A 24,932-nucleotide genomic window follows, 5' to 3' on the forward strand; every position below is an offset into this window, starting at 1 on the left:
TGGGCAGATCACCCGAGGTTGTGAGTTCAAGACCAGCCTGACCAACATGGTGAAACCCCGTCTTAAAAAAAAAAAAAAGAATTTCAGATAAACAATGAATTATTTTTTGTATAAATATTTTATTCTGACAACTGTGCCCAGAAATAATGTATGCTTTCAACACAAGCTTCTTTCTTTTTTTTTTTAAAAAAAAGGAATTTTGGGAGGAACTTTCCAGAACGCTCGGTGAGAGGCAGAGGAGCAGTAGCTGCCACGCTGCTTTCTGCACTGGCCTCAGCCCGCTCACCGGCAGTAGAAGATGGTGAAAGAAACCATTTACTACAATGTTTTGGGGGGGGTCAAACCCAATGCTACTCAGGAAGAATTGAAAAAGGCTTATAGGGAACTGGCCTTGAAGTACCATCCTGATAAGAATCCAAATGACAGAGAGAAATTAAACAGATTTCTCAAGCTTATGAAGTTCTCTCTGATGCAAAGAAAAGGGAATTATATGACAAAGGAGATGAATGGGTAATTAAAGAGAGTGGAGCAGGTGGCGGTTTTGGCTCCCCCATGGACATCTTTGGTATATTTTTTGGAAGAGGAGGAATGACACAGAGAGAAAGGAGAGGTAAAAATGTTGTATATCAGCTCTCAGTAACCCTAGAAGACTTATATAATGGTGCAACAAGAAAACTGGCTCTGCAAAAGAATGTGATTTGTGACAAATGCGAAGGTAGAGGAGGTAAGAAAGGAGCAGTAGAGTGCTGTCCCAATTGCGGAGGTACTGGAATGCAAGTAAGAATTCATCAGATAGGACGTGGAATGGTTCAGCAAATTCAGTCTGTGTGCATGGAGTGCCAGGGCCATGGGGAGCGGATCAGTCCTAAAGACAAATGTAAAAGCTGCAATGGAAGGCAGATAGTTCAAGAGAAGATTCTAGAGGTTCATATTGACAAAGGCATGAAAGATGGCCAGAAGATAGCATTCCACAGTGAAGGAGACCAAGAACCAGGACTGGAGCCAGGAGATATTATCACTGTTAGATCAGAAGGACCATGCTGTTTTTACTCGACGACGAGAAGACCTTTTCATGTGTATGGACATACACAGCTGGTTGAAGCATTGTGTGGCTTCCAAAAGCCAATATCTACTCTTGACAACCGAACCATCGTTATCACCCCTCATCCAGGTCAGATTGTCAAGCATGGAGATGTCAAGTGTGTATCAAATGAAGGCATGCCAATTTATCATAGACCATATGAAAAGGGTCACCTAATCATTGAATTTAAGGTAAAGTTTCCTGAGAATGGCTTTCTCTCTCCTGATAAACTGTCTTTGCTGGAAAAACTCCTACTGGAGAGGAAGGAAGTGGAAGAGACTGATGAGGTGAATCAAATAGAACTGGTGGACTTTGATCCAAATCAGGAAAGACGGCGCCATTACAATGGAGAAGCGTATGAGGATGATGAACATCACCCCAGAGGTGGTGTTCAGTGTCAGACCTCTTAATGGGCCAGTGAATAACACTCACTGCTGGCATTTTATGTGCAGTAGTGAATGAGGAAGGACTGTAATCATAATATGCTCACTACTTGCTTTTTTTAATATCCAACTATAGTAGTGTTTTAAAAAGTTAAATGAACAATACACACACATATAAAAGCTCTGACTTTGTCCTGTATGTATGATGACCTCAGTGTGCAAAATACAGTTTAATACCTGTAAAAGCTACTTTACAAAGAAGTTTCCCTAGCATTTTTAGGTCAAACCTTGTAATTGACTTCAGCTATGTAAGTGGACAAGCTTAGACTGAAATGCTAGGTATACATATTGGCTTCAGTGTATGACCCTTCATTGTTAAGCTCTGAAAGTAAAACTGTATTTAACTGGCAATGAGGAAAAAAATTATAGAGAAGTGTTGCTCTGTATAGTTCTTTGTACTAAGCAGGATTCATTGTAATGCCTCTGCATTTATTCTATTGCCTCAACTGTTAATTGAAGATGGTGTAATATATAATTTATCCTGTGGTATCAGTGATTAAAATGATACCTTTCTGTAGGAGGGGTTTATCATAATATGCTACTTCTTGAAGGCTTGCACTTCCAGAATTGTTTCCTTCTGCTGTGCCAGCCAGACACACACACACACACACCCCCCCATATATATCTTGACCAGTCCTGGTTATTTACCCCCCTCCTTGTCTGTGGACCATGATAAGCCTGAGTAGTGACTTCAGAGCTGGGTAACATAGAAATTAAAGTGAAAAGACCTTTATGTGGAGAAGTAATTTGCATGCATAATATAGGAAGGTGTCCTTTAGGTATGTTACAGGATTACTTTAAACCATTTGATTTACGCCCCAAAGTAACTAATGTTGGTAGTATAGCAAATTATGATGAATAGCTTTAATTGTATGTTTAAAAGTCTCATCATATGTTCATATGCTTAAATCTGGGTATCAGAATTTAAGCAATTCTTGAAATGTATTGTCTTCTTAATATACTAATTACAAAGCATCTCCAAAAAAAAAAAAAGGGAATTTTGGTTTACACAGTGAATTTGAAAATCTATTAGTAAACACACAAAAAAATCAAACATATTGACTGGGAGCATCATCTGTGCATGAATATTCAAAAGCGAACTCTGTTGATTGGCCTTGTTATGTATTCGGCATTTCTGGGTGACTCCAAGATCGGACTGTTTTACACAGAAAGAACTGCCCTGGAGGAAGCCTAGATGATACTCATTTATTAAATCATTTGGTCATCCAGTCACTCATTTATTTGGTGAAATTCAGCATGTGCCTCTCTATTTACAAGGTCATTTTTTTGGCAAGGGAAGTAGCTCAAGTTGACCCACATTTTCCCTTCCTCTAAACCATTGGCTTGGTTTTTTCTTCATGTAGAATCTAATCGGCCTAATTCTCTCCTTGCTTCAGAAAGGCTCTTGCAGGAAGGAAAATGAGTCTTCCCATCGTTACATAAATTCTCAGGGGCTTTCCTTTATAAGTTTATGACAGCCAGGAGTTGATCCTGGAGCTCTGAGAGAAACAGCCACACACTGATTTATGATGGCAGCTGCTGCTAAATCTCACCCCTCTTTCCTCCTTACAGAACCACGTTACCTTGGGGTTACAAAGCTCTTTTCACCGTTATTCAGGGGAATAATAATAAAATGCCAGGTTGCGAGTATAAACATGATCATTCTGTGCCTATTATTGTAAATCAAATTTTACCTTGCATCAGAAGCACAGAAAACATTTTATACTGTCAGCCACCTCAAGCCCTTGTAGCAGTCAGTCTTTATATAACCCTGGGATGACCTGACCTGAGTTACTGTTTGGGTTGCACTGGCCAGGGAAGCTGGTCATGCAGGTAATCTGGCTATTTCTCCTTACAGACCCAGTTGACCACTTTCCTTGAGCCAAGTATTGACTTGGTCTAAGCATAGCAATGGGGTTAATGACATGGGCCCAGGGCACCAATTGCCTGGGTTCAAGGATTGGCTTTGTAATTTACCATCTGTGTAACAATCGCAAGTTAGTTAACTTATCTGTGATCAATTTCCTTAGCTTTAAAATAGGTATGAAGATGATGATGATGGTACTATGTTATAGGGTTGATGTTGGGCTTATCTTTGTTAACATAAAGCACTTACAGTGGGGCCTGGGACATAAGCAGCACTTTAGGTGCTTCTAGTGTGTAGGGGCTTCCAAGATTTTAGGATGAAGCCTCTATTTTTTTTTTTTTTTTGAGACAAAGTCTCACTCTGCCGGCAGGCTGGAGTACAATGGTGCAATCTGGGCTCACTGCAACCTCTGCCTCCTGGGTTCAAGTGATTCTTCTGCCTCAGCCTCCTGAGTAGCCAGTATTATAGATGCCTACCACCAAAGCCCGGCTAATTTTTTTTTTTTTGTATATTTAGTAGAGATGGGGTTTTACCATGTTGGCCAGGCTGGTCTCAAACTCCTGATCTCTGGTGATCCACCTGCCTTGGCCTCCCAAAGTGCTGGGATTACAGGCGTGAGCAATCGCCCCCAGCCTGAAGCCTCTATTCAAAAAAAAAAATTTTTTTTTTTGTGGATTCCCACACCATAATAGACTTTTAAGATCTACATGATGAGCAAGTACACGATTACAAGAGAACAGCAAGAATTCAGGGATACTTCTGTACTGAGGGAGGGCTCATTACTGTTCAGTTTTATCCAAGATTTGGGCAGGGTTTTCCTTTCCACACTGCTGCCCCTCTATGTTCAACGGCTTGTTTCAGGAGTGCTTGTGAGTGGTGGCTGTGGAAAAGGAGGCAGTCCCCTTGGGACGGTGGGATGAGTTCAGCAAAGTTTCTGGACACCCACAGGATGCCAGTGATGGATGGGAACAAATGCAAGCAGTCAGATCTGCTAACCTGCATAGTAACAAGCCATAGTTTGTGACTCACTCCTAATCTCCACTCCATGGCCTGGGTCCCGACCTCTGGTCTACATTGTACAATGTATCCTCCCCTCTCCCTAGGCTCCATCATCACCCAGTATCCCTGGGGACAGGGGGTGGAATTGGATCTCTTTCTCTGTCTGTGTTCTCATTCTTGCCTATCCTTATGTCATAAACTCAAATCCTAGCTTCCCTCGGGCCTTCCCATTTAGTTCTTAAGGCAAGAGCTATTTTACTGTCTGTGGATTTGCTACAAAAAGACCCCTAATTCTCTTACAGGCTCCTGGAGAGAGTCAGCCTGAGGCAGAATTGGCCCTAACCCTGGCTCCACCACTGTGTGATACTGGTCAGAACTTAGTGCCTCCATCATCCTTAGCAAACTAGCACAGGGACAGAAAACCAAATACCACATATTCTCACTTGTAAGTGGAAGCTAAATGATGAGAACACATGGTCACAGAGAGGGAAACAACAGACAATGGGGCCTATTAGAGAGTGGAGGATGGAAGGAGGGAGAGGATGAAGAAGAATAAAAAGTACTAGACAATACCTGGGTGACTAAATAATCTGTACAACCACCCCTGTAACATGAGTTTACCTACATAATAAACCTGCACATGAACTTAAAAGTTAAAAAAAAAAAGTGGGCCCGGGCATGGTGGCTCACATCTGTAGTCCTAGCACTTTGGGAGGCCGAGGTGGGTGGATCACTTGACCCCAGGATTCAAGACCAGCCTGGGCAACATGGCAAAACGCTGTCTCTACTAAAAATACAAAAATTAGCCAGGCATGGTGGCATGCGCTGGTAATCCCAGCTACTCGGGAGAATTGCTTGAACCTGGGAGGCAGAGGTTGCAGTGAGCTGACATCACACCACTGCACTCCAGTATGGGTGACAGAGGGTCTCAAAAACAAAACAAAACAAAACCCCAAAGTATAATAATACAGTTGAGCTCCAGTTTATGACATTGCTGTCTTTTTTTTTTCTTTTTTTGAGACAGAGTCTCATTCTGTCTCCAGGCTGGAGTGCAGTAGCAAGATCTTGGCTTACTGCAACATCCACTTCCAAGGTTCAAGTGATTCCCCTGCCTTGGCCTCCCAAGTGTAAGTGTTATTGTCTTCTGAGGTTTATTGCCGAGTTTAAAATGAGGAAACTGAGGCCTGCATAAGAACAATTAGATGCCAATTTATTTGGCTTCCAGGTGAGGTTTTGTGGTCCCAGGGAAAGAGGCCAGAGAAGTCACGCCGGACTTCCCTCAGGTGTGGGGTTTTATAGGGAGTGAAGGCGTTTGATTGGCTGTGGAGAAACAGGATGTGGATGGGGCAAGCTGCTATTGGTAGGTAGGTGGGATTTCTGGTGAGTGGTCTAGGTGCCAGGTGCAGAGCTTAGTGCTGAGTGCAGAGGGGATTTCCAAGGTGGAGCTAGATGATGGGCGTATTCTGGTGACATAATTTTCAGGCGGGGAGAGGGATGGGCGTGTCCGAGCTCCTGGCGAGGCAACCGGCCTTACACAAAGCAGCTAGGATTACTGGTGCACACCACCATGCCTAGCTAATTTTTGTATTTTTATTAGAGACAGGGTTTCACTGTGTTGGTCAGGATGGTCTCAATCTCTTGACCTCATGATCTGCCTGCCTTGGCCTCCCAAAGTGCTGGGATTACAGGTGTGAGTCACTGTGCCTGGCTACATTGCTGTCTTTTATTACATCTTTTTATATTAAAAATATTAATGAATAAAAATGTCATAATAGTAATTGTGTAAATATAAAAGTCCTTATTAAAAAAATCTTAGTGCCTCACTTTTCTCTTCTGTACAGTACGGACACAAAATTACATAAGGCATAGGGTCCTGGGCATTTAAATGAGAGAATGTACATGAAATATTTAGCAGAGTGGAGGGCTAGGCATATGGGGAGAGACCAAAGACGCTAAAGTCTATTATTTTCCTAGAATCAAAACAAAACTTATTAGAAGGCTCTCTTTATCCAATTCTGTCCTCACAATTGGACCCTAATTCTTTAGTTCACTTTAAACATTCAATAAATTATTACCACTGCTTTGAAATTCTCTATTCTCTCTATCCTGTGACCTCTGACATGAGGTCATGACATGATGTCATAATTCATCTCCTGCTCTGACTTTGTGAGAATTTCCCAAGTTGGTTGGTGCATGGGGTCCCTCAATTTCCATCTGAGAGTTCTCTGGTCTCCCCTCTCAGAGCACTCTGAGGTAGGGTTGCTGTGCATTTGCTCTAGGTGTTATTCCTTTTGCTAAACATGAATAATGATATTAATGAATGGCTTTGAAGGTTCTTCTTCCTTCCTTTGCATTTTTCAGAGGTATGTTTCTGGTTTTGGTATCTATTAGAAGGATATTTAGGTTTCTGTTCTGTGACAATCAAGATTTATAGTACAGAAAATTAGAAGTGATTATTTTTATTTCAAGGTTCTCTCTGTGGCAGCCAGGTAAGCCCTTGGGTGCCCTGATTTACTCACTTGGTTTTTTTCTCTCTTCTGGGTGAAGACCAACTACATAATTTACAAAGCCCAGGGCAAAATAAAAATGCAGCCTCTCATTCAAAAATTATCAAGAATTTCAAGAGGGTGAAAGCATAGCATCAAATCAAGAGCAGGGCACTTCTTTTTTATTTTATTTTTTATTTTGGTTTTCCTGTAAGTTATGAGGGTATAGGTGGTATTTGGTTACACAAGTTCTTTGTGGTGATGTATGAGATTTTGGTGTACCCATCACTGGAGTAGTATACACTATACCCTATTTGGAGCCTTTAATCCCTCATCCCCCTCCCACCCTTCCCGCCAAGTCCCCGAAGTCCATTGTATCATTTTAAGAGCAAGTCACCTCTAAATCTGGGGCCTTTCTAAGTGCAGGGCTCTATGTGACTGCATGGTTGCTGGCCCACGAATCTAATCCTGCCTATGAGGCAATGGTGGTAAGAGCTTTAGAATCTTGTAGGCTTAGGTTAGAGTCCTAGATCTGCAAGCTACTCTTTTGGAGGAAGAAAATAAGAAAAAGTGGGTGCAGGAGCTCATTAGATTGTGAGGGGCACATTAGTTTGATGGATCCCAGGAGCAGGAGCCAACATTTTATTCCACTTTAAGTGCTGAGAACAGTACTTTGTACTCAAAAAAAATTTTAATTGACATAATTCACATGCAATAAAATTAACTCTTTAAAAGTATATAATCAAGTGGTTCTAGTACATTCACAAAGTTATACAACTATCACTATTCTCTAATTCCACAATATTTTAATCACCCAAAGAAACTCTATTTCTATTAGCAGTCACTTCCCATTCCCTCCTACCTCAGCTACTGGCAACAACTAAACTACTTTTTGTCTCTATGGATTTGCCTATTCTGGACATTTCATATAAATGAAAAACAATATGTGGCTTTTAGTGTTTGACTTCTTTTTTTTTTTTTTTTAATGTATTTCCAAATACCACCACCTTGAGGGTTAGGATTTCTTTCTTTCTTTTTTTTTTTTTTTTTAGAAAGTGAAAAAAGAAAGGAAGGAAGTAAAAGAAAGAAAAGAATAAAGAAAAACAGAGAGAAATAAAGAAAAAAAGAGAGGAAGAGAAAGAGGGAGAGAGAACGGGAATCTTGCTCTATTGCCCAGGCTAGACTGCAGTCAAAAAATGGGTATTAAAAACCTCTTTTATGCCAATAAATGTGCTTAACAATGGAGACAGGAAGGAATAAGGGAGGAAGGTAATAAACAAGCAGCCAACCAATCTTTCATTTAAACCTGCAAAATGCTATGCAATTGCTGAGGAGTGATTTACTTCCAATTTTGTGGTCACTTTTAGAATAGGTGTGATGTGATACTGACTGAGAAAAATATATGTTTTGTGGATTTGGGATGGAGCTGTATTGGGTATGTATATATTTAGGATCGTTAGCTCTTCTTGTTGCATTGATCCTTTTACCATTATGTAATGTCCTTCTTTGTCTCTTTTGGTCTTTGTTGCTTTAAAGTCTATTTTATCAGAGAGGAGAATTGCAACTCCTGCTTTTTTTTTTTTTTTTCTCTCCATTTGGTTGGTAAATCTTCCTCCAACCCTTTGAGTCTTTGTGTATCCTTGCATGTGAGATGGGTCTGGATGCAGCACACTGATGGGTTTTGGCTTTTTATCCAATTTGCCTGTCTATGTCTTTTGATTGGGCATTTAGTCCATTTAAATTTGGAATTGATATTGACATATGTGAGTTTAATATTGCCATTTAATGCTAGCTGGCTATTTTGCCCATTAGTTGATGTAAATTCTTCATTATGGTGATGCTCTTTAGCTTTTGAATGGCTGATACTAGTTGTTCCTTTCTATGTGTAATGCTTCTTTCAGAAGCTCTTGTAAAGCAGGCCTGGTGGTGATGAAATCTCTGAGTACTTGCTTGTTCTTAAAAACATTTATTTTTCCTTCACTTATGAAGCTTAGTTTAGCTGGACATGAAATTCTGGGTTGAAAGTTCTTTTCTTTAAGGATGTTGAATATTGGCCCCCCACTCTCTTCTGGCCTGTAGGGTTTCTGCTGAGAGATCTGCTATGAGTCTGATAGGCTTCCCTTTGTGGGTAACCTGACCTTTTTCTCTGGTTACCCTTAGTATTTTCTCCTTCATTTCAACCCTGGTGAATCTAATGATTATGTGCCTTGGGGTTGCTCTTCTTGAGGAGTATCTTTGTGGTGTTCTCTGTATTACCTGGAGTTGAGTATTGTCCTGCCTTGCAAGGCTGGGAAAGTTTTCCTGGATAATATCCTGAGGAATATTTTCCAGCTTGGATTCATTCTCTTCATCACATTCAGGTACACCTATCAAACATAGATTAGGTCTTTTCACATAGTGCCATATTTCTTGGAGACTTTGTTCATTCCTTTTTAGCCTTTTTTCTCTAACCTTGTCTTCTCATTTTATTTCATTAAGTTCAAATAACTTCAACCTCTGATATCCTTTCTTCTGCTTGATCAATTCGAACTGTTAAAACTTGTGCATGCTTCGTGAAGTTCTTGTATTATGTTTTTCAGCTCTATTAATTCACTTATATTCCTCTCTAAATTGTCTATTCTCATTAACATTTTGTCAGACCTTTTTTCAAGGTTCTTAGTTTCTTTGCATTGGGTTAGAACATGTTCTTTCAGCTCACAGAAGTTTCTTATTATCCACCCTCTGAAGCCTGATTCTGTCAATTCATCACACTCATTCTCCATTGGGCCTTGTTCTGTTGCTGATGACAGGCTGCGATCCCCTGTAGGAGGAGAGGCATTCTGATTTTGGGTGTTTTCAGCCTTTTTGCACTGGTTTCTTCCCATCTTTGTGGATTTACCCACCTGTCGTCTTTGTAATTGCTGACTTTCAGACTGGGTCTCTGAGTGGACATCCAGCTTGTTGGTGATGAAGTTTTTTTCTGTTTCCTAGTTTTCCTTTGGTGGATGCCCCTCCCCCAAAGAGCTGGCCCTTCCCGGGTTCAGCTGTGCTTGCTGTGAAACTCTCAATCTTCAGTGCTTCCAATTGCTGTTTTTTTGTGGGGTTGGGACCAGCCGAGCCCAATCACCTGGCTCCCTGTCTCAGAGCCTCTTCTTTTTTTTTTTTAAGTTGAACAGTTGACTCACTCCCAGGTGTTCCAGTCACCAGCAGAAAAGGTGCTGAAATCTATGTAATTTCCCCTGTGGCGACCCACTGCGTTGGCTAAAACAGTGGCGTTGAGATTCGTGGTGCTTTTCTGCCCAGGAATCTCCCAGTCTGGCTCCCCACTTCAGTCCCTGCTTCAATCAGCTGAATGGGTGACTCTGCCTTCCTGGAGCTCCAAAGGCCAACTAATAGGGCATCCAGTCCCATATACTCCATACTGAGAACCATCGTGCTGGGGCACCGGCAAAACAGCCGTGCTGGCCAAAAGAGTGGTGCTGACAACCCGTGGGGCTCCTCTGCTGGGAATCTCCTGGTCCATGGGCAACAAAAATTCATCTGGAAGTGTGGCGTCCACTCACTCTCTGTGCTTTCACTGGGAGCTACAATCCTGAGCTGCTGCTGATCGGCCATCTTGGCTCTCCTTTTTTTTTTTGAGACAGAGTCTTGCTCTGTCACTCACGCTGGAGTTCAGTGACTCACTGAAACCTCTATCTCCTGGTTCAAATGATTCTCCTGTCTCAGCCTCCTGAGTACCTGGGACCACAGGCATGTACCACCACACCCAGCTAATTTTTGTATTTTTAGAAGGGACAGGGTTTCACTGTGTTGGCCAGGCTGGTCTTGAACTCCTGACCTCAGGTGATCCACCTGCCTTGGTCTCCCAGAGTGCTAGGATTACAGGCATGAGCCACCACACCCAGCTGTGTTTGAATTCTTTCACTTGGCATAATGTTTTCAAGGTTCATCCATGTTGTAGCATGTATTAGTACTTCATTCCTTTTTTTTTTTTTATCTGAGACAAGGTCTCGCTCTGTCACCCAGGCTGGAGTGCAGTGGCACAATCTCACCTCACTTCATTCCTTCTTATAGCTGAACAATATTCCATTGTATGACTATAACATTTTCTTAATTCATCTATTGAAGGACATTTGGGTCATTTCCATTTTTGGCTATTGTGCATACTGCTACTGTAAACATTTGTCTACAAGTTTTTGTGCAAACATACGTTTCCAAGAGTAGAATTGCTAAGTCTTATTGTAACTATGTTTAACTTTTTGAGAATCTCCCAAATTGTTTTCCAAAATGGTAGCACCATTACCATCAGCAGTATATGAAGGTTCCAATTTCTCCCAATCCTCACCAATACTTGCTATTATCTGTCTTTTAAAAATAGCCATCCTAGGCCGGGAGCGGTGGCTCAAGCCTGTAATCCCAGCACTTTGGGAGGCCGAGGCAGGTGGATCACGAGGTCAAGAGATCGAGACCATCCCGGTCAACATGGTGAAACACCGTCTCTACTAAAAATACAAAAAATTAGCTGGGCATGGTGGCACGTGCCTGTAATCTCAGCTACTTAGGAGGCTGAGGCAGGAGAATTGCCTGAACCCAGGAGGCGGAGGTTGCGATGAGCCAAGATCGCACCATTACACTCCAGCCTGGGTAACAAGAGTGAAACTCCGTCTCAAAAAAAAATAGCCATCCTAGTGGGTGTAAAGTGGTTTCTCACGGTGGTTCTGATTTGCATGTTCCTGATGACTAATAATGCTAGGCATCTTCTTATGTGCTTACTGATCATTTGCATATCTTCTCTGGAGAGTCATGTATTCAGATCCTTCTGTCTATTTTAAAATGGGATTATTTGTCTTTTTGTTATTGAGTTGCAGGAGTTATTTATATATTTTGGAAAACTAGACCTTTATCAGCTACATATGATTTGCAAATATTTTATTCTATTATGTGGGTTTTTTCATTTTCTTGATAGTGTCCTTTTGTTACAGGAAAGGGGTCCCAATTCAGACCCCAAGAGGGGATTCTTGGATCTCACACAAGAAAGAATTCAGGGGGAGTCCTTAGAGTGAAAACAAGTTTATTAAGAAAGTAAAGGAATGAAAGAAATGGCTATTTTATAGACAGAGCAGCCCTGAGGGCTGCTGGTTGCCCATTTTTACTGTTATTTCTTGATGATATGCTAAACAAGGGATGGATTATTCATGCTTCCTCTTTTTAGACTATATAGGGTGACTTCCTGATGTTGCCATGGCATTTGTAAACTGTCACGGTGCTGGTGAGAGTGTAGCAGTGAGGATGACCAGAGGTCACTCTCATGGCCATCTTGGTTGTGGTGGGTTTTGACCAGCTTCCTTACTGAAGGCTGTTTTATCAGCAAGATCTTTATGACCTATATCTTGTGCTGATCTCCTATCTCATCCTGTGGCTTGGAATAACTAACTGTCTGGGAATGTAGCCCAGTAGGTTGCTCAGCCTTATTTTACCCAGCCCCTATTCAAGATGCACTTGTTCAGCCCCTACTCAAGATGAAGTTGCTCTGGTTCAAATGCCTCTGACATTTTGAGGCACTAAAGTTTTTAGTTTTGGTGAATCCAATTTATGTATTTTTTTCCTTTGTTGCTTGTGCCTTTGGTTTCATATCTAAGAAACTATTGCCTAATCCAAATTCACAAAGATTTACTCCTACATTTTCTCCTAAGGTTTTACAATTTTAGTTCTTACATTTAGGTCGTTGATCCATATTTAGTTAATTTTTGCATATCGTGTGAGGTAGGATACATATAATTCTTGCTTAGCCTGATGATAATCATGTGACCCTTGGTAAGTTCTTGCACCTAAGTCTCAATTTCCTTATTCGTAAAGTGAGAATAACACATGGTACCTAAATCATAAGGTTACAGTAAAGATAGAGAGAACACTTACATACAATATTTATCACAGTGCTTGAAGCATCCTAACTGCTCGATAAATGCGGTCGGGGTTACAATTGGAACATGAACCATGAGTGCATGCTTCTACCGTGAAGTGCCAGAAAGACCAGCAGCATTTCTCAGAAGGTAAACGGGAGGAAGTACGCTTGCTTAGTCCACTTAGACAAGCAGGTCTGGGATTGTTGTGAGAATCTCTGCCCTAGGTAGACCTCTGCCTCATGGTCACCTCTAGGGAGTGATAAAAATTCGAATTCTCGGGCCCCATAAGTACTACCTAAAAGATCTTCCTCTTAATACTGGGCCCGCAGTGGTGTCGGTGACAGTGGTAGCGCCTGCAGCGCCGCCTTTACCCTGCTGGAGGCGCCCGAGAGACCGGGGCGACCACGGCGGCTGCGCAGAGCCTTCCTTAAGCCGGCTGCCGCCCTAGCAAGATCCGCCCGGCTCAGCTGACAGCTACCGAGAACGGAAGAGGCGGCGCGCCGGTTCAGCGGGGCGTCCCTAGGCCTGGTCGGCTGGGGTCGGTGAGTGGGCCCCGGGCAAGGGCGGAGGGCGGAACTTTGGGGCTCGGCACTGCTGGACGGCCGGAAGGTACGGTGGGGACCGCTCTCTGGGCACGCGAGGCAGAGAAGGGGGCCGGGCCGGGACTGTTCAGTGGGCCTCAGTCCCTCAAACCCTCACTGGGCGTCCGCAGCCTGCCTGGCCAGGACTCCCTTCGGGACGCTGAGCTTCAGGGAAGGTTTGGGCCCTGCTCCTTCGGGACGCCGCAGGCTGGTCAGCAGCTCACGTGTCCGCGTAGCGCCCTCTAATCCCAGCGCTGGGGCTGATAGCTAGCCTTGGTGGGCCTGCCGCGGACCCCGGGTGGCGAGCGGAACCCAAACCGGGGCACCCGAAGACCAGATGGATAGAATGAGAAGGAAATGAGAGTTAGCAGCCTGAATTGAGGTACTGGATTCCAGGTGACAGCTTCACAAGCTGAAATCTCGTAGGGTAGGTCATGAGGAACTGTTGAAACCCTGCTTGAAGTACAAGTTCTTAGCCCTGGCTGCATATTGGCATCACCTGGAGGACTTGGCAAACCACTGAGGCTTGAATTAATTGTTCTGGGGTGTGGCCTGGGTATTGAGATTTTAAAAAACAGCTCCTCAGAAGATTCTAATGTGCAGACAGATGGGGAACACTAACCTAAAATCATAAACTGCATAAATGAATCTCTCATCCCATTTGCAAATGTTTTAACAGGAAAAAACAAAAAGCTTCATTCAATTAGCACCATAATCTCTCACCTAGTAAAACTGTTTAAGATTAAATAAGATAACGTGACAAAAAGAAAAGATCATTTACATTTCTTGAGCACCTACTATGTACTGTATAAGGGCCTAATACAGTACATAGTAGGTGCTCAAGAAATGTAAATTGATTCTGAATCTCTTTTTTTTTTTTTTTTTTTTTGAGACGGAGTCTTGCTCTGTCACCCAGGCTGGAGTGTGTAGTGGTGCGATCTTAGCTCACTGCAACCTCCTCCTCCTGGGTTCAGGCGATTCTCCTGCCTCAGCCTCCTGAGTAGCTGGGATTACATGTGCCCACCAACTATGGACTATATCCCCTTTTCCCCTTACCTCAGTGAAGAAGCCTAGCTCTAAAGCATTTAGAATAAAACTTAAAAAGTTTGTGTTTGTGTACTCTTGTTTAAGTATTTTGTTGATATCAAAATTAACCTTGAGTGTCACTGGCAGGATAAATTCATGAGCAAGAGAGAGGAAAAACTGGAGGGAAATGGCAAGTGAAGGAATATAAGAAGCAGAAGAGGAGAAAAAAACGAAACAAAAAAGAAACCTAAGAGGCTGTTTGTTATGGGGCGTGGTGTCCTGTCCTCTCATATGACCTTGGTGTTCTTCCTTAGCTCCTCCCCATGTCTGAGGGCAGACAGATAAGAAGTCCTCAGTCACTGCTGGGGACATGCAAATACTCCTTTAATCATGTGGGTCAGATAGTCTGCCCTAAGAGAGTAAAATGCACCTGTAGATTAGGATTGGCTATGTGTTAGGTTGGGTTTGACTTAATTGGTGATAATGGAAATTCAGAATTTTAATTTGGAGAGGGTCCTAACAGCATCTTCTGTGTTTCTTTTCTGCAGATGGCAGGATTTTCATAGTATTTGTAATATGAGTTCCACATCCTGGCCTCTTATCCAGCTTCAGCCGTCTCTGCTCCATCAGCTAGAGAATAAATGGGATGTGCACGAAGTCCACTCTGAACTGAAATACAGACTTCGGTGTTAATAATCCTTTTCTTCTGATTGTTATTAACAGGTACTAACTGACCTCAAGTAGAATATGTAAATGTGTCTACATATTTACATATGTAGGGATGCAGCTTAAGCAGAGCCATTAACTAACATCTCCTAAAAAAAAAAGTATTTTTTGAAAATGAAATCATTTTAAATTTTATAGTATCATCTTTTAGAATATAAAAGTTCCTTACTTTTCAGGCCAGGCATGGTGACTCAGGCCTGTAATCCCAGCACTTTGGGAGGCTGAGGTGGGTGGATCATCTGAGGCCAGGAGTTCAAGACCAGCTTGGCCAACATAGTGAAACCCCATCTCTACTAAAAATGCAAAAAATTAGTTAGATGTGGTGGCAGGCACCTGGAATCCCAGCTACCTGGGAGGCTGAGGCAGGAGAATTGCTTGAACCCAGGAGGCAGAGGTTGCAGTGAGCCAAGATTGCGTCATTGCACTCTAGCCTGGGCAACAACAAGAACAACAACAGCAACAAAATCCTAACTTTTCTTTTTTGAACATTAATTTAATTAAAAATATTTTAGTTGTGAGGGGACGATATTTGCAAATGCAATTGTAGATCAATATTTTAATTGACAGAATGGTAGTTTTTTGTTTTATTGAAATGATTTTTGTAAATTCTCATTGCCTTTTTTGCACATTTAAATTACCTGGAATTGTGTTGTATCTTTCAGTTGATGCAATTTTTAAAAACATTGATTCATACTTTATTTTGCTTTTTGAGAAAAGGTCTTGCTCTGCCACACAGGCTGAAGTGTAGTGGTGCAAACACGGCTCACTGCAGCCTCAACATCCAAGGCTGAAGCAATCCTCCTGCCACAGTCTCCTGAGTAGCTGGGACTACAGGCACATACCACCATACCTGGCTAATTTTTATAGAGACAGGATCTTGCTATGTTGCCAGGGCTAGTCTCAAACTGCTGGCCTCAATCCATCCTCCTGCCTTGGCTTCCCAAAGTGCTGGGATTACAGGCATGAATCACCACACCCAGCCAGTTCATACTTTTTTTTTTTTTGAGACAGAATCTCATACTATTGGCCAAGCACGGTGGCTCACGCCTGTAACCCCAGCACCTTGGGAAACTGAGGCAGGCGGATCACCAGGTCAAGAGATCCAGACCATCCTGGCCAACATGGTGAAACCCTGTTGTAAATAAAAATACAAAAATTAGCTGGGTTTGGTGGCACGCCTGTAGTCCCAGCTACTTGGGAGGCTGAGGCAGGAGAATCGTTGCCTCCTGGAGGCTCACTGCAACCTCCGGGGGGTGGAGGTTGCAGTGAGCCCAGATCATGCCACTATTGCCTAGGCTGGAGTGCAGTGGTATAATCTTGGCTCACTGCAACCTCTGCCTCCAGGTTCAAGCGATTCTCCTGCCTCAGCCTCCCAAATAGCTGGGATTACAGGCACCTGCCACCATGCCCAGCTCATTTTTTTGTATTTTTAGTAGAGATGGGGTTTCATTATGTTGACCAGGATGGTCTCGAACTCCTGACCTTGTGATCCGCCCACCTCAGCCTCCCAACAGTTCATACTTTAATTGTAGCTAGTTTCTCTTTTCTTTTTTGAGAGAGAATGTCTCTCTGTCACCCAGGCTGGAGTGCAGTAGCACAAGCTCAGCTCACTGCAACCTCTGCTTCCTGGGTTTTAGCAATTCTCAATTCTTGTGCCTCAGCCACTGAGTAGCTGGGATTACAGGCATGTACCTCCTACCTCCATGCCCGGCTAACTTTTGTATTTTTAGTAGAGATGGGTTTTTTTTTGTTTGTTTGTTTGTTTTGCCATGTTGACCAGGCTGGTCTTGAACTCCTGGCCTCAAGTGATCTGCCTGCCTTGGTCTCCCAAAGTTCTGGGATTAAAGGCTTGAGCCACTCACTATGCCTGGCTCTTATAGCTAAATTCTTAGTATTATCTAAAATAATGGTAAATCTTCTTTAAAATTATCTTTTAAAAAATATTCTTGAGTCATAATTGTAAATCTTAATATTGATGGCTGCTTGGATTTGACAAACTCCGTTTCAAAATTTTAATATTTTGCTGCTTGCTCAGTTATCTAATTTTCTTGTGTAGTATCTATGCCTGTAACATCCTCAAGCACAGTTTTCTCAACTGGGAGCAATTTTGCCTTTAACCCCCCATCCTGCCCCAGGACTTCTGGCTATATTTGGAGATATTTCTTTTTTTTTTTAAGACAGGGTCTCTCTCACTTTGTCACCCAAGCTGGAGTGCGGTGGTACTATCATGGTTCACTGCAGCCTTGACCTCCCAGTTTCAAGCAGTCCCCGCATGTCAGCCCCCCAAGTAGCTGGGACCACAAGCAAGCACCACCACACCAGGCTAGATATTTTCAGTTGTCACAGTTCTTATGGGTGGAAGCAGGGCACTCACTATTGGGTATCTACTGGGTAAAAGCCAGGAAATGCTGTTAAACATTCTATAGTGCAGTGCACAACACTGCACCCTAACAACAATTATTACTCCAAAAATGTCAGTAAGGCTGAAGCTAAGAAAATCTGCCCTAAAGATTCCTGTGGATTTTAAAAATTCACTTCTTTCTTTTTTTGGAGACAGAGTCTCACTTTTGCCCAGGCTGGAATGTGGTGGCACAGTCTCGGCTCACTGCAACCTCTGCCTCCCAGGTTCAAGTGATTCTCCTGCTTCAACCTCCTGAGTAGCTAGGGGTGTGCTGCCACACACAGCTAATTTTTGTATTTTTAGTAGAGATGGGGTTTTACCATGTTGGCCAGGCTGGTCTTGAACTCCTGACCTCAGGTGATTTGCCTGCCTCAGCCTTCCAAAGTGTTGAGATTACAGGCGTGAGCCACTGTGCTTGGCAAATTCACTTATTTTAAGAAAGGAGTGTAATATACTTTGACCCCTTTTGCAAGCCGTCACTTTGCTAGGTTCAGTGGACAAGTTAAAGAAAATTTGTGATTTTTCCTTTTCAAAGAAAATTTTCAAATTGTGGTTTTTTCCTCTAATTCAGTCATAAAATACCTAACTGATAAAGTCAAGAATTAGAAGTACCACAACCATCCCTTTCGAAAAAGACTGTTACTGTTGCAAAGCTAATGGAATGCCAGATATGGCTGTCATTTTTGGTTTAGGAGAAAAGTGAGAATATCAATTAATTCTTTGCAGTCGTTTGTGAGGAACATTTTTAAAACTGCTATTAAACTTTTCCCATCTCTGTGCATTTTCTTTTCTTTTTTTTTTTGAGACAGAGTTTCTCCCTTGTCACTCAGGCTGAAGTGCAGTGCCACAGTCTCGGCTCACTGCAACCTCCACCTCCTGGTTCAAGCAATTCTCCTGTCTCAGCCTCCCAAGTAGCTGGGATTACAGGTGCCTGCCACCACGCCTGGCTAATTTTTGTATTTTTAGTAGAGACGGGGTTTTGCCATGTTGGCCAGGCTAGCCTCCAACTCCTGACCTCTGGTAATCCATCTGCCTCGGCCTCCCAAAGTGCTGGGATTACAGGCGTGAGCCCCCAGGCCCGGCCAGCCCTTGTGCATTTTCTGTTCTTAACTAATTTTATGTTTTCAGTTCCTCAGAAAATTAAATGTCGTCAGAAGACCGAGAAGCTCAGGAGGATGAATTGCTGGCCCTGGCGAGTATTTACGATGGAGATGAATTTAGAAAAGCAGAGTCTGTCCAAGGTGGAGAAACCAGGATCTATTTGGATTTGCCACAGAATTTCAAGATATTTGTGAGCGGTTAGTTAATAATATTTTCTTAAACAGATTATTCTTTATTTCTTAGGGTGCCTTAAGCTATTTGTCATTTTTGTGTTTATAGGCATTAGTGATAGGTGGTAGTATTACAGATTTAATGCATGTTTCTGTTTTAAATGAAAATTGCAATGAGGGGCAAGCAGTTTTCAATTTGATTCCACCTTTTTGATCACTGAAGAGGGAAATTATCCTGTGTGTTTCATACATGCTAGTCTGCTATCTAGCAATTTATCAGCATGAGTCATTGGCTGTTAAACAGGGATAATCAAAGAGAAAATGAATGTATGTGAAAACACTTGGACATTTTCAAGTACAGTGGTGGTGGTTAATACTATTTGGTTTCCAGAATCATTTCAACTCCTATAAACATGTGACACATGTTGTTAATATGTGACCTTTTGCTTCAGAAAAAAAACTGCTTTTGATACAGATATTTAGAGAAGACCTTGATGCACACTTTCTCAAAATGTTTCTACTATAAAGGGATTAAGGAATGTCAGTGCAATAATTTAAATGAAACTTTGATTGTGAGAATGTTATGTGCTATATCGTATCCTCAAACCTGAGATCATTATGTTGGCACAAATTTTCCCAACTATGATTCATGGGTAGTTGGCACATGCTGGTCTAAGTAGGTCATGACTGTTCAATAGAAATGAACACCCTTTCTCTAGATTGTGTCTTTAATCATCTACTGTAAACTAAACCAACAACAAAACATTGTGTGTTCCTTGGTCATTAGTGTTAGGAACTGTACCCAGAAGTATATACAAGAATGAGTTGTAGTATCTTCATTATACATTTCATGGTGCTTAGATTTTTCAAGGGGTTGCAATATTTTTTTAAGGTGGCGGTTACCAAGTTAAAATTAGGAAATAGAAAGTCCTTTGAGGAGGGTTTTTATTCCCTCTTACTAAAGCATTAAGTCTTTCTTGAGCATTGCTCAACAGTAATGGACACTCAAGTATTGACCAACTGATCCTTTCTAATCTTTGTTTTTGGTTCAGGCAATTCAAATGAGTGTCTCCAGAATAGTGGCTTTGAATACACCATTTGCTTTCTGCCGCCACTTGTGCTGAACTTTGAACTGCCACCAGATTATCCATCCTCTTCCCCACCTTCATTCACACTTAGTGGCAAATGGCTGTCACCAACTCAGGTTAGACTTGAAACTTAATTTTTCCTATCCATTTTTAGAAACTTAAAAATTGTCTTTAATTGAAGACTACCTTAATGATCTTGAATTCAGTGCATGAAAAACAAATGGCTTTGGTTTTGTAATTTTTTTCCCTTGCCTTGATGGATCCTGATGCTAAGAAATTAAAAATGCTTGGTGTTTTAAAAAGGAATGGCAGTAATTAAAGCAATCATGAATTGTAATAGGAGTAATTTTTAATCAAGTATATTTCTTTTCTTGTCTTGCTGTTTTCCTATTTAATCTGTGTTATAATGTAGACTATGAGATCTTCCTCATTTTTCTTAAATATTGATACTACTTTTTTTCTTAGGTTCTTATCCATTCCTTAAATGAAAGATTTCACTTTAATTAGGACTAAAAATTGAGCTAATGTAGTTATAATAAGAAAATTTTCTGAGTAAATACAATAACTGCTTTGCTTTGTAAAAATCTATATTAATAACAAGTAACAGTCAACTGGTATCACGTAGACATGAATGTATACAAGTAGAAATGTGTACAGTTCCTGTAGATATCTCATTAAGGCTTGAGGCCTTATGTAAAGAACCTCATTTCCTCTGGGTTATATATACTTTTCTAGTAACAGCCTCAACTCTTGATTGAGACATAAATATGACTTGAAGCTAAATATAGATAAAGTGTTCTGGGATAGATAATGAATCAATAGCAGCTGCTTTTCTAGAAGTCATAATGAAGATTGATAGACTGATGTGTATTAAGACGAAAGCTCAGCCTGTGCAACATGGTGAAACCCAGTTTCTACAAAAAAAAAATACAAAAATCAGCCAGGTGTGCATCCCTGTACTCCCAGCTACTCAGGAGGCTGAGGTGGGAGGAACACTTGAGCCTGGGTGGCAGAGGTTGCAGTGAGCCGAGATTGAGCCACTGCACTCCAGGCTAGGTGACAGAGAGAGACCCTGTCTCAAAACAACAAAGCAAAACAAAACAAAAAGCTGTCAGATTTGCTGACCTCAAGGGCTCATTAGTTTTTCTCTTTGGATCATACAGTTTTCATTCCCCCATCTACCAAGCTAATCTTTCAGGTTAGAGTACTTTTGTAAATTTGAGCTTATGGTTTAAACCTTAAAAAAGATAATACCATTAGAATAAAAAGGAATATTACTTTACATTCTAATATCTGTGCCAGAGGCAGCAGATGCAAGACAGTTGATCTGTTCAGGAATATCAAGACTGTTTAGCATTTAGGTCACTGATAATTGGCCGAATTATTTAGATATTCATAGTCCCATTTCACCAGTGAGCTTTTCATACTTTACATCCGTGCATGTGTGTGCACCCGCACACACACATGCACAAAACAGGGACAGATTAACTGGATGTGTGGTTGCAGTTTCAGATTGCAGCTAACCAGCATCCACTTAATGCTGGATTTGGGTGCGGGGGTGTGTGCTGGGGAAGAGAGTTGTTTTATGTGTTACAGCTAAAATTTTTACAGTAGAATTCTTTGTCAAATAATTGTTTATGCATATAATTGACATTTTAATTGGTCTCTTATATTCCTTCTTGGTTCAATTCTTGTTAGTTGATCTACCCTGATTCCTTGTCATTATGACTCTCACCTGTTAATAGTGAAATTGACAACGTTATAGGTGCCATTCCCCGAATTGGGGTGGGTAGACAGAGGGAAGTGGTTTTAGTTTTCTAGTATTTTCCCCTATTCCTCCCCCAGTATACTCACATAGTCTCTTGCTCCTTTTCCCTTAATTCCCCTCTCTCTTCAATTTACATGCATCCCAGGTGCATCTGTCTCCTCCCCCCTCTCACCTCTCCCCTTCTCTCCCCTTCTCTCCCCTTCTCTCCCCCTCTCTCCCCCTCTCTCCCCCTCTCTCCCCCTTTCTCCCCCTCTCTCCCCCTCTCTCCCCCTCTCTCCTCCTCTCCCCCCACTCTCTCCTCCTCTCCCCCCCTCTCTCCTCCTCTCCCCCCCTCTCTCCTCCTCTCCCCCCTTCTCTCCTCACTCTCCCCTCTCTCTGATGGAGTCTTGCTCTGTCACTCAGGCTTGAGTGCAGTGGTGCAATCTCAGCTTACTGCAGTCTCCACCTAACAGGTTCAACCGATACTCCTTCCTCACCTCCCGAGTAGCTGGGATTACAGGCGCCTGCCACCACGCCTGGCTAATTTTTTGTATTTTTTAGTATAAACGGGGTTTCACCATGTTGGCCAGCTGGGTCTCAAACCCCTGACCTCAGTTGATTCACCCACCTCAGCCTCCTAGAGTGCTGGGATTATAGGCATGAGCCACCTCGCACAGCCCCAGCTGCCTCTCTTGAGAAGGGACTGGAGAAGAAAAGAAGTTGGAGAATGGCTTCTTCATGGGACTTGGTAGCTCACACAGCACTCAGAGCCTCCCTTTTAGTATTTATCACATTTTACAGATTTTTTAGCAGATTTCTCAAAAGCATGGTTGATTTATAAGCATATTTATGCAATGTGAAAAACCATTAGTTGTTCAATCTTAACTGATTAATAAGTAAGGTAGTACCTGTGCAGGGTTTAGTCAGTGGCACTATGCGGAGTGTAAGAAACAGGAAATCTTGTCCCTTTTTATTTGTCATTTAAATTTACAATATTTGCCATCTGGAAGGCCTACTTTTGGATGTTTACCTAAAAAAGAAAAGCTGCTTATAATTCCTGTGCTCTATTACAAATATTTTATATTTCTAATGGAGAATCCTCTTATATTTGCCTTTCAAATTGAACAGACCACTTTTAAAGAGAAAAACTCCAAATAATTTAACTTCAGTTGCTTATCTTAGGAAGTGTAAGCTTTCTCTATGGCTGCTAAATCATGCTGAGGGCTTCTGATTATGACCAGGGTCAATGTCAGTCAGCTTTTCTCCATTAACTGGGATCTGATATAAGCCCAGATTGCTTAGTTAAAAGCAGCTTGTAAATCTAAATCTAAACAAGGACTCTGAGGCTGAATTCTGTTAGTGATTGTTTCAGATGAGTTGACTTCTTGATAGAACTGAAAATTAATTTTAAAACTTGGATAGTATTTTTAAATGATTCTTTTTCTAACCATTATTCTAGGATACTGACAGGGCTAGGACTCCTAATGGAAGAAAAATAGTTTATTTTTAGAACTAGATCTGTTTCTCCTACATGAAACTTACGGCAATACTAAAAGATTAAAGAACAGAAAAAAGTCCTCCATTTCAGTGACTAAAATGTGCAGCTATTTCTCTGTCTTATGGAGTCTTCCTGTTTCTCTTGTTCTCATGGTTCTTCTTGCTCCTGACTTTGTGTTCTACTCCAGCTCATGTTGCTGAATAGCTTAAGAAGTACTCCAATAAGAATGTTTATACTATCTTGAGTACAGTGTATCATAGCAGTAAAAAATAGTGTTAGGAAGTATAAGGGCCTAACTTGCAAGTGGAAAAGATTTCTAGGGAAACCAGCAGTTGGTAGCAGCATCATCTTTCCAAACTCACCAACATTTTCTTGTGTTTTCTCCTAGCTATCTGCTCTATGCAAGCACTTAGACAATCTATGGGAAGAACATCGTGGCAGTGTGGTCCTGTTTGCCTGGATGCAATTTCTTAAGGAAGAGACCCTAGCATACCTAAATATTGTCTCTCCTTTTGAGCTCAAGATTGGTTCTCAGAAAAAAGTGCAGAGAAGGACAGCTCAAGCCTCTCCCAACACAGAGCTAGATTTTGGAGGAGCTGCTGGATCTGATGTAGACCAAGAGGAAATTGTGGATGAGAGAGCTGTGCAGGATGTGGAATCATTGTCAAATCTGATCCAGGAAATCTTGGACTTTGATCAAGCTCAGCAGATAAAATGCTTTAATAGTAAATTGTTCCTGTGCAATATCTGTTTCTGTGAGAAGCTGGGTAGTGAATGCATGTACTTCTTGGAGTGCAGGCATGTGTACTGCAAAGCCTGTCTGAAGGACTACTTTGAAATCCAGATCAGAGATGGCCAGGTTCAGTGCCTCAACTGCCCAGAACCAAAGTGCTCTTCGGTGGCCACTCCTGGTCAGGTAACTGTTTACCCTGCTGATGGGTGCCTCTTAATTCTCTTCCACAAATGGAGATATCTTCTTGGGAACTTCATTGATAGGGTTTATGAGGCAGTCTGAGGCCTTGGAGCCAGCCTGCAAGTTGTTTCACTGTATCCATTAAGAACTCTGTGGTCTTAGTCTACTGCTTAAGCAAATGGAATGCTTCCTTTGGCCTTGCAGTGGTCAAGGATGAGTGTTAAAGTAGTTATTAAGTAACTGTGGTAATTTACTTTGTATATCTGCTAGGATCCCATGAACTTTGGGCAATCACTAGCTTATGCTTGTTTGAGGTTGGGATTTGAAGGGAACATCTCTTGGAATGATTAACCGACTTTTTTACAGATTTTAGCATAAGTACAGCCTACTTAGGTTTTTTGTTGTTGTCATTTTGTGTTAGTTTTTTGAGACAGTCTTTGTGTCACCCAGGCTGGAGTGCAGGGGCACCATCTCGGCTCATTGCAGCTTCTGCCTCCGGGTTCAAGTGATTCTCCTGCCTCAGCCTCCTGAGTAGCTGGGATTACAGGCACCTGCCACCATGCCTGGTTAATTATTTTTTTTTTTTTGTATTTTTAATAGAGATGGGATTTCACCATATTGGTCAGGCTGATCTTGAACTCCTGACCTCAAGTGATCCTCCCACCTCGGCCTCCCAAAGTGCTGGGATTATAGGCGTGAGCCACCGCACCCGGTCAGCTTTTTGTTTTCTTATTAAAGCATAATTTTACTTAAAATAAACTACACATTTAAATCATACAAGGCTAGCACGGTAGCTTATACCTATAATCCCAGGACTTTGGGAGGCCAAGATAGGGTTGATTGAAACTAGGGGTTTAAAACCAGTGTGTACAAAATAGCCTGACTCCATGTCTTAAAAAAAAGTCAGTCAGGCATGATGGCAA

General features: G+C 41.9%; 1 protein-coding gene, 1 long non-coding RNA gene and 1 pseudogene across 35 annotated transcripts in view; all 3 read left to right on the forward strand.

Annotated features, from left to right (window-relative positions):
• The first annotated feature begins 202 nt into the window (after positions 1–202).
• Positions 203–1,598, forward strand: LOC100387797 (dnaJ homolog subfamily A member 1 pseudogene; annotated as a pseudogene).
• A 4,980-nt stretch (positions 1,599–6,578) lies between these two features.
• On the forward strand, positions 6,579–13,219 carry LOC144580942 (uncharacterized). Its single transcript, XR_013531301.1, has 3 exons — positions 6,579–6,643; positions 12,790–12,905; positions 13,088–13,219. It is a non-coding gene; the product is annotated as an uncharacterized LOC144580942 (long non-coding RNA).
• An 18-nt stretch (positions 13,220–13,237) lies between these two features.
• The window catches only part of RNF14 (ring finger protein 14), a 64,558-nt gene continuing 52,863 nt past the window's right edge, over positions 13,238–24,932 (forward strand). For 19 of the 34 annotated variants that reach the window (XR_013531285.1, XR_013531284.1, XR_013531282.1 and 16 more), the window contains exons 1-5: positions 13,238–13,300; positions 14,914–15,088; positions 18,621–18,790; positions 19,816–19,967; positions 23,485–24,012. Coding sequence is in view for 21 of the 34 variants with exons in the window: in XM_054250152.2 (XP_054106127.1) it covers positions 18,637–18,790; positions 19,816–19,967; positions 23,485–24,012 (834 nt within the window). In the remaining 13 variants the exon portion in view is untranslated. Of the gene's footprint in view, positions 13,767–14,913; positions 15,089–18,620; positions 18,791–19,815; positions 19,968–23,484; positions 24,013–24,932 lie in introns of all 34 variants that reach the window. The other 15 variants (XR_013531292.1, XM_078361759.1, XM_035287311.3 and 12 more) reach the window with 5 other exon arrangements.

The sequence above is a fragment of the Callithrix jacchus genome, chromosome 2 (assembly GCF_049354715.1).
Source record: "Callithrix jacchus isolate 240 chromosome 2, calJac240_pri, whole genome shotgun sequence".
Lineage (NCBI taxonomy): Eukaryota > Metazoa > Chordata > Mammalia > Primates > Cebidae > Callithrix > Callithrix jacchus.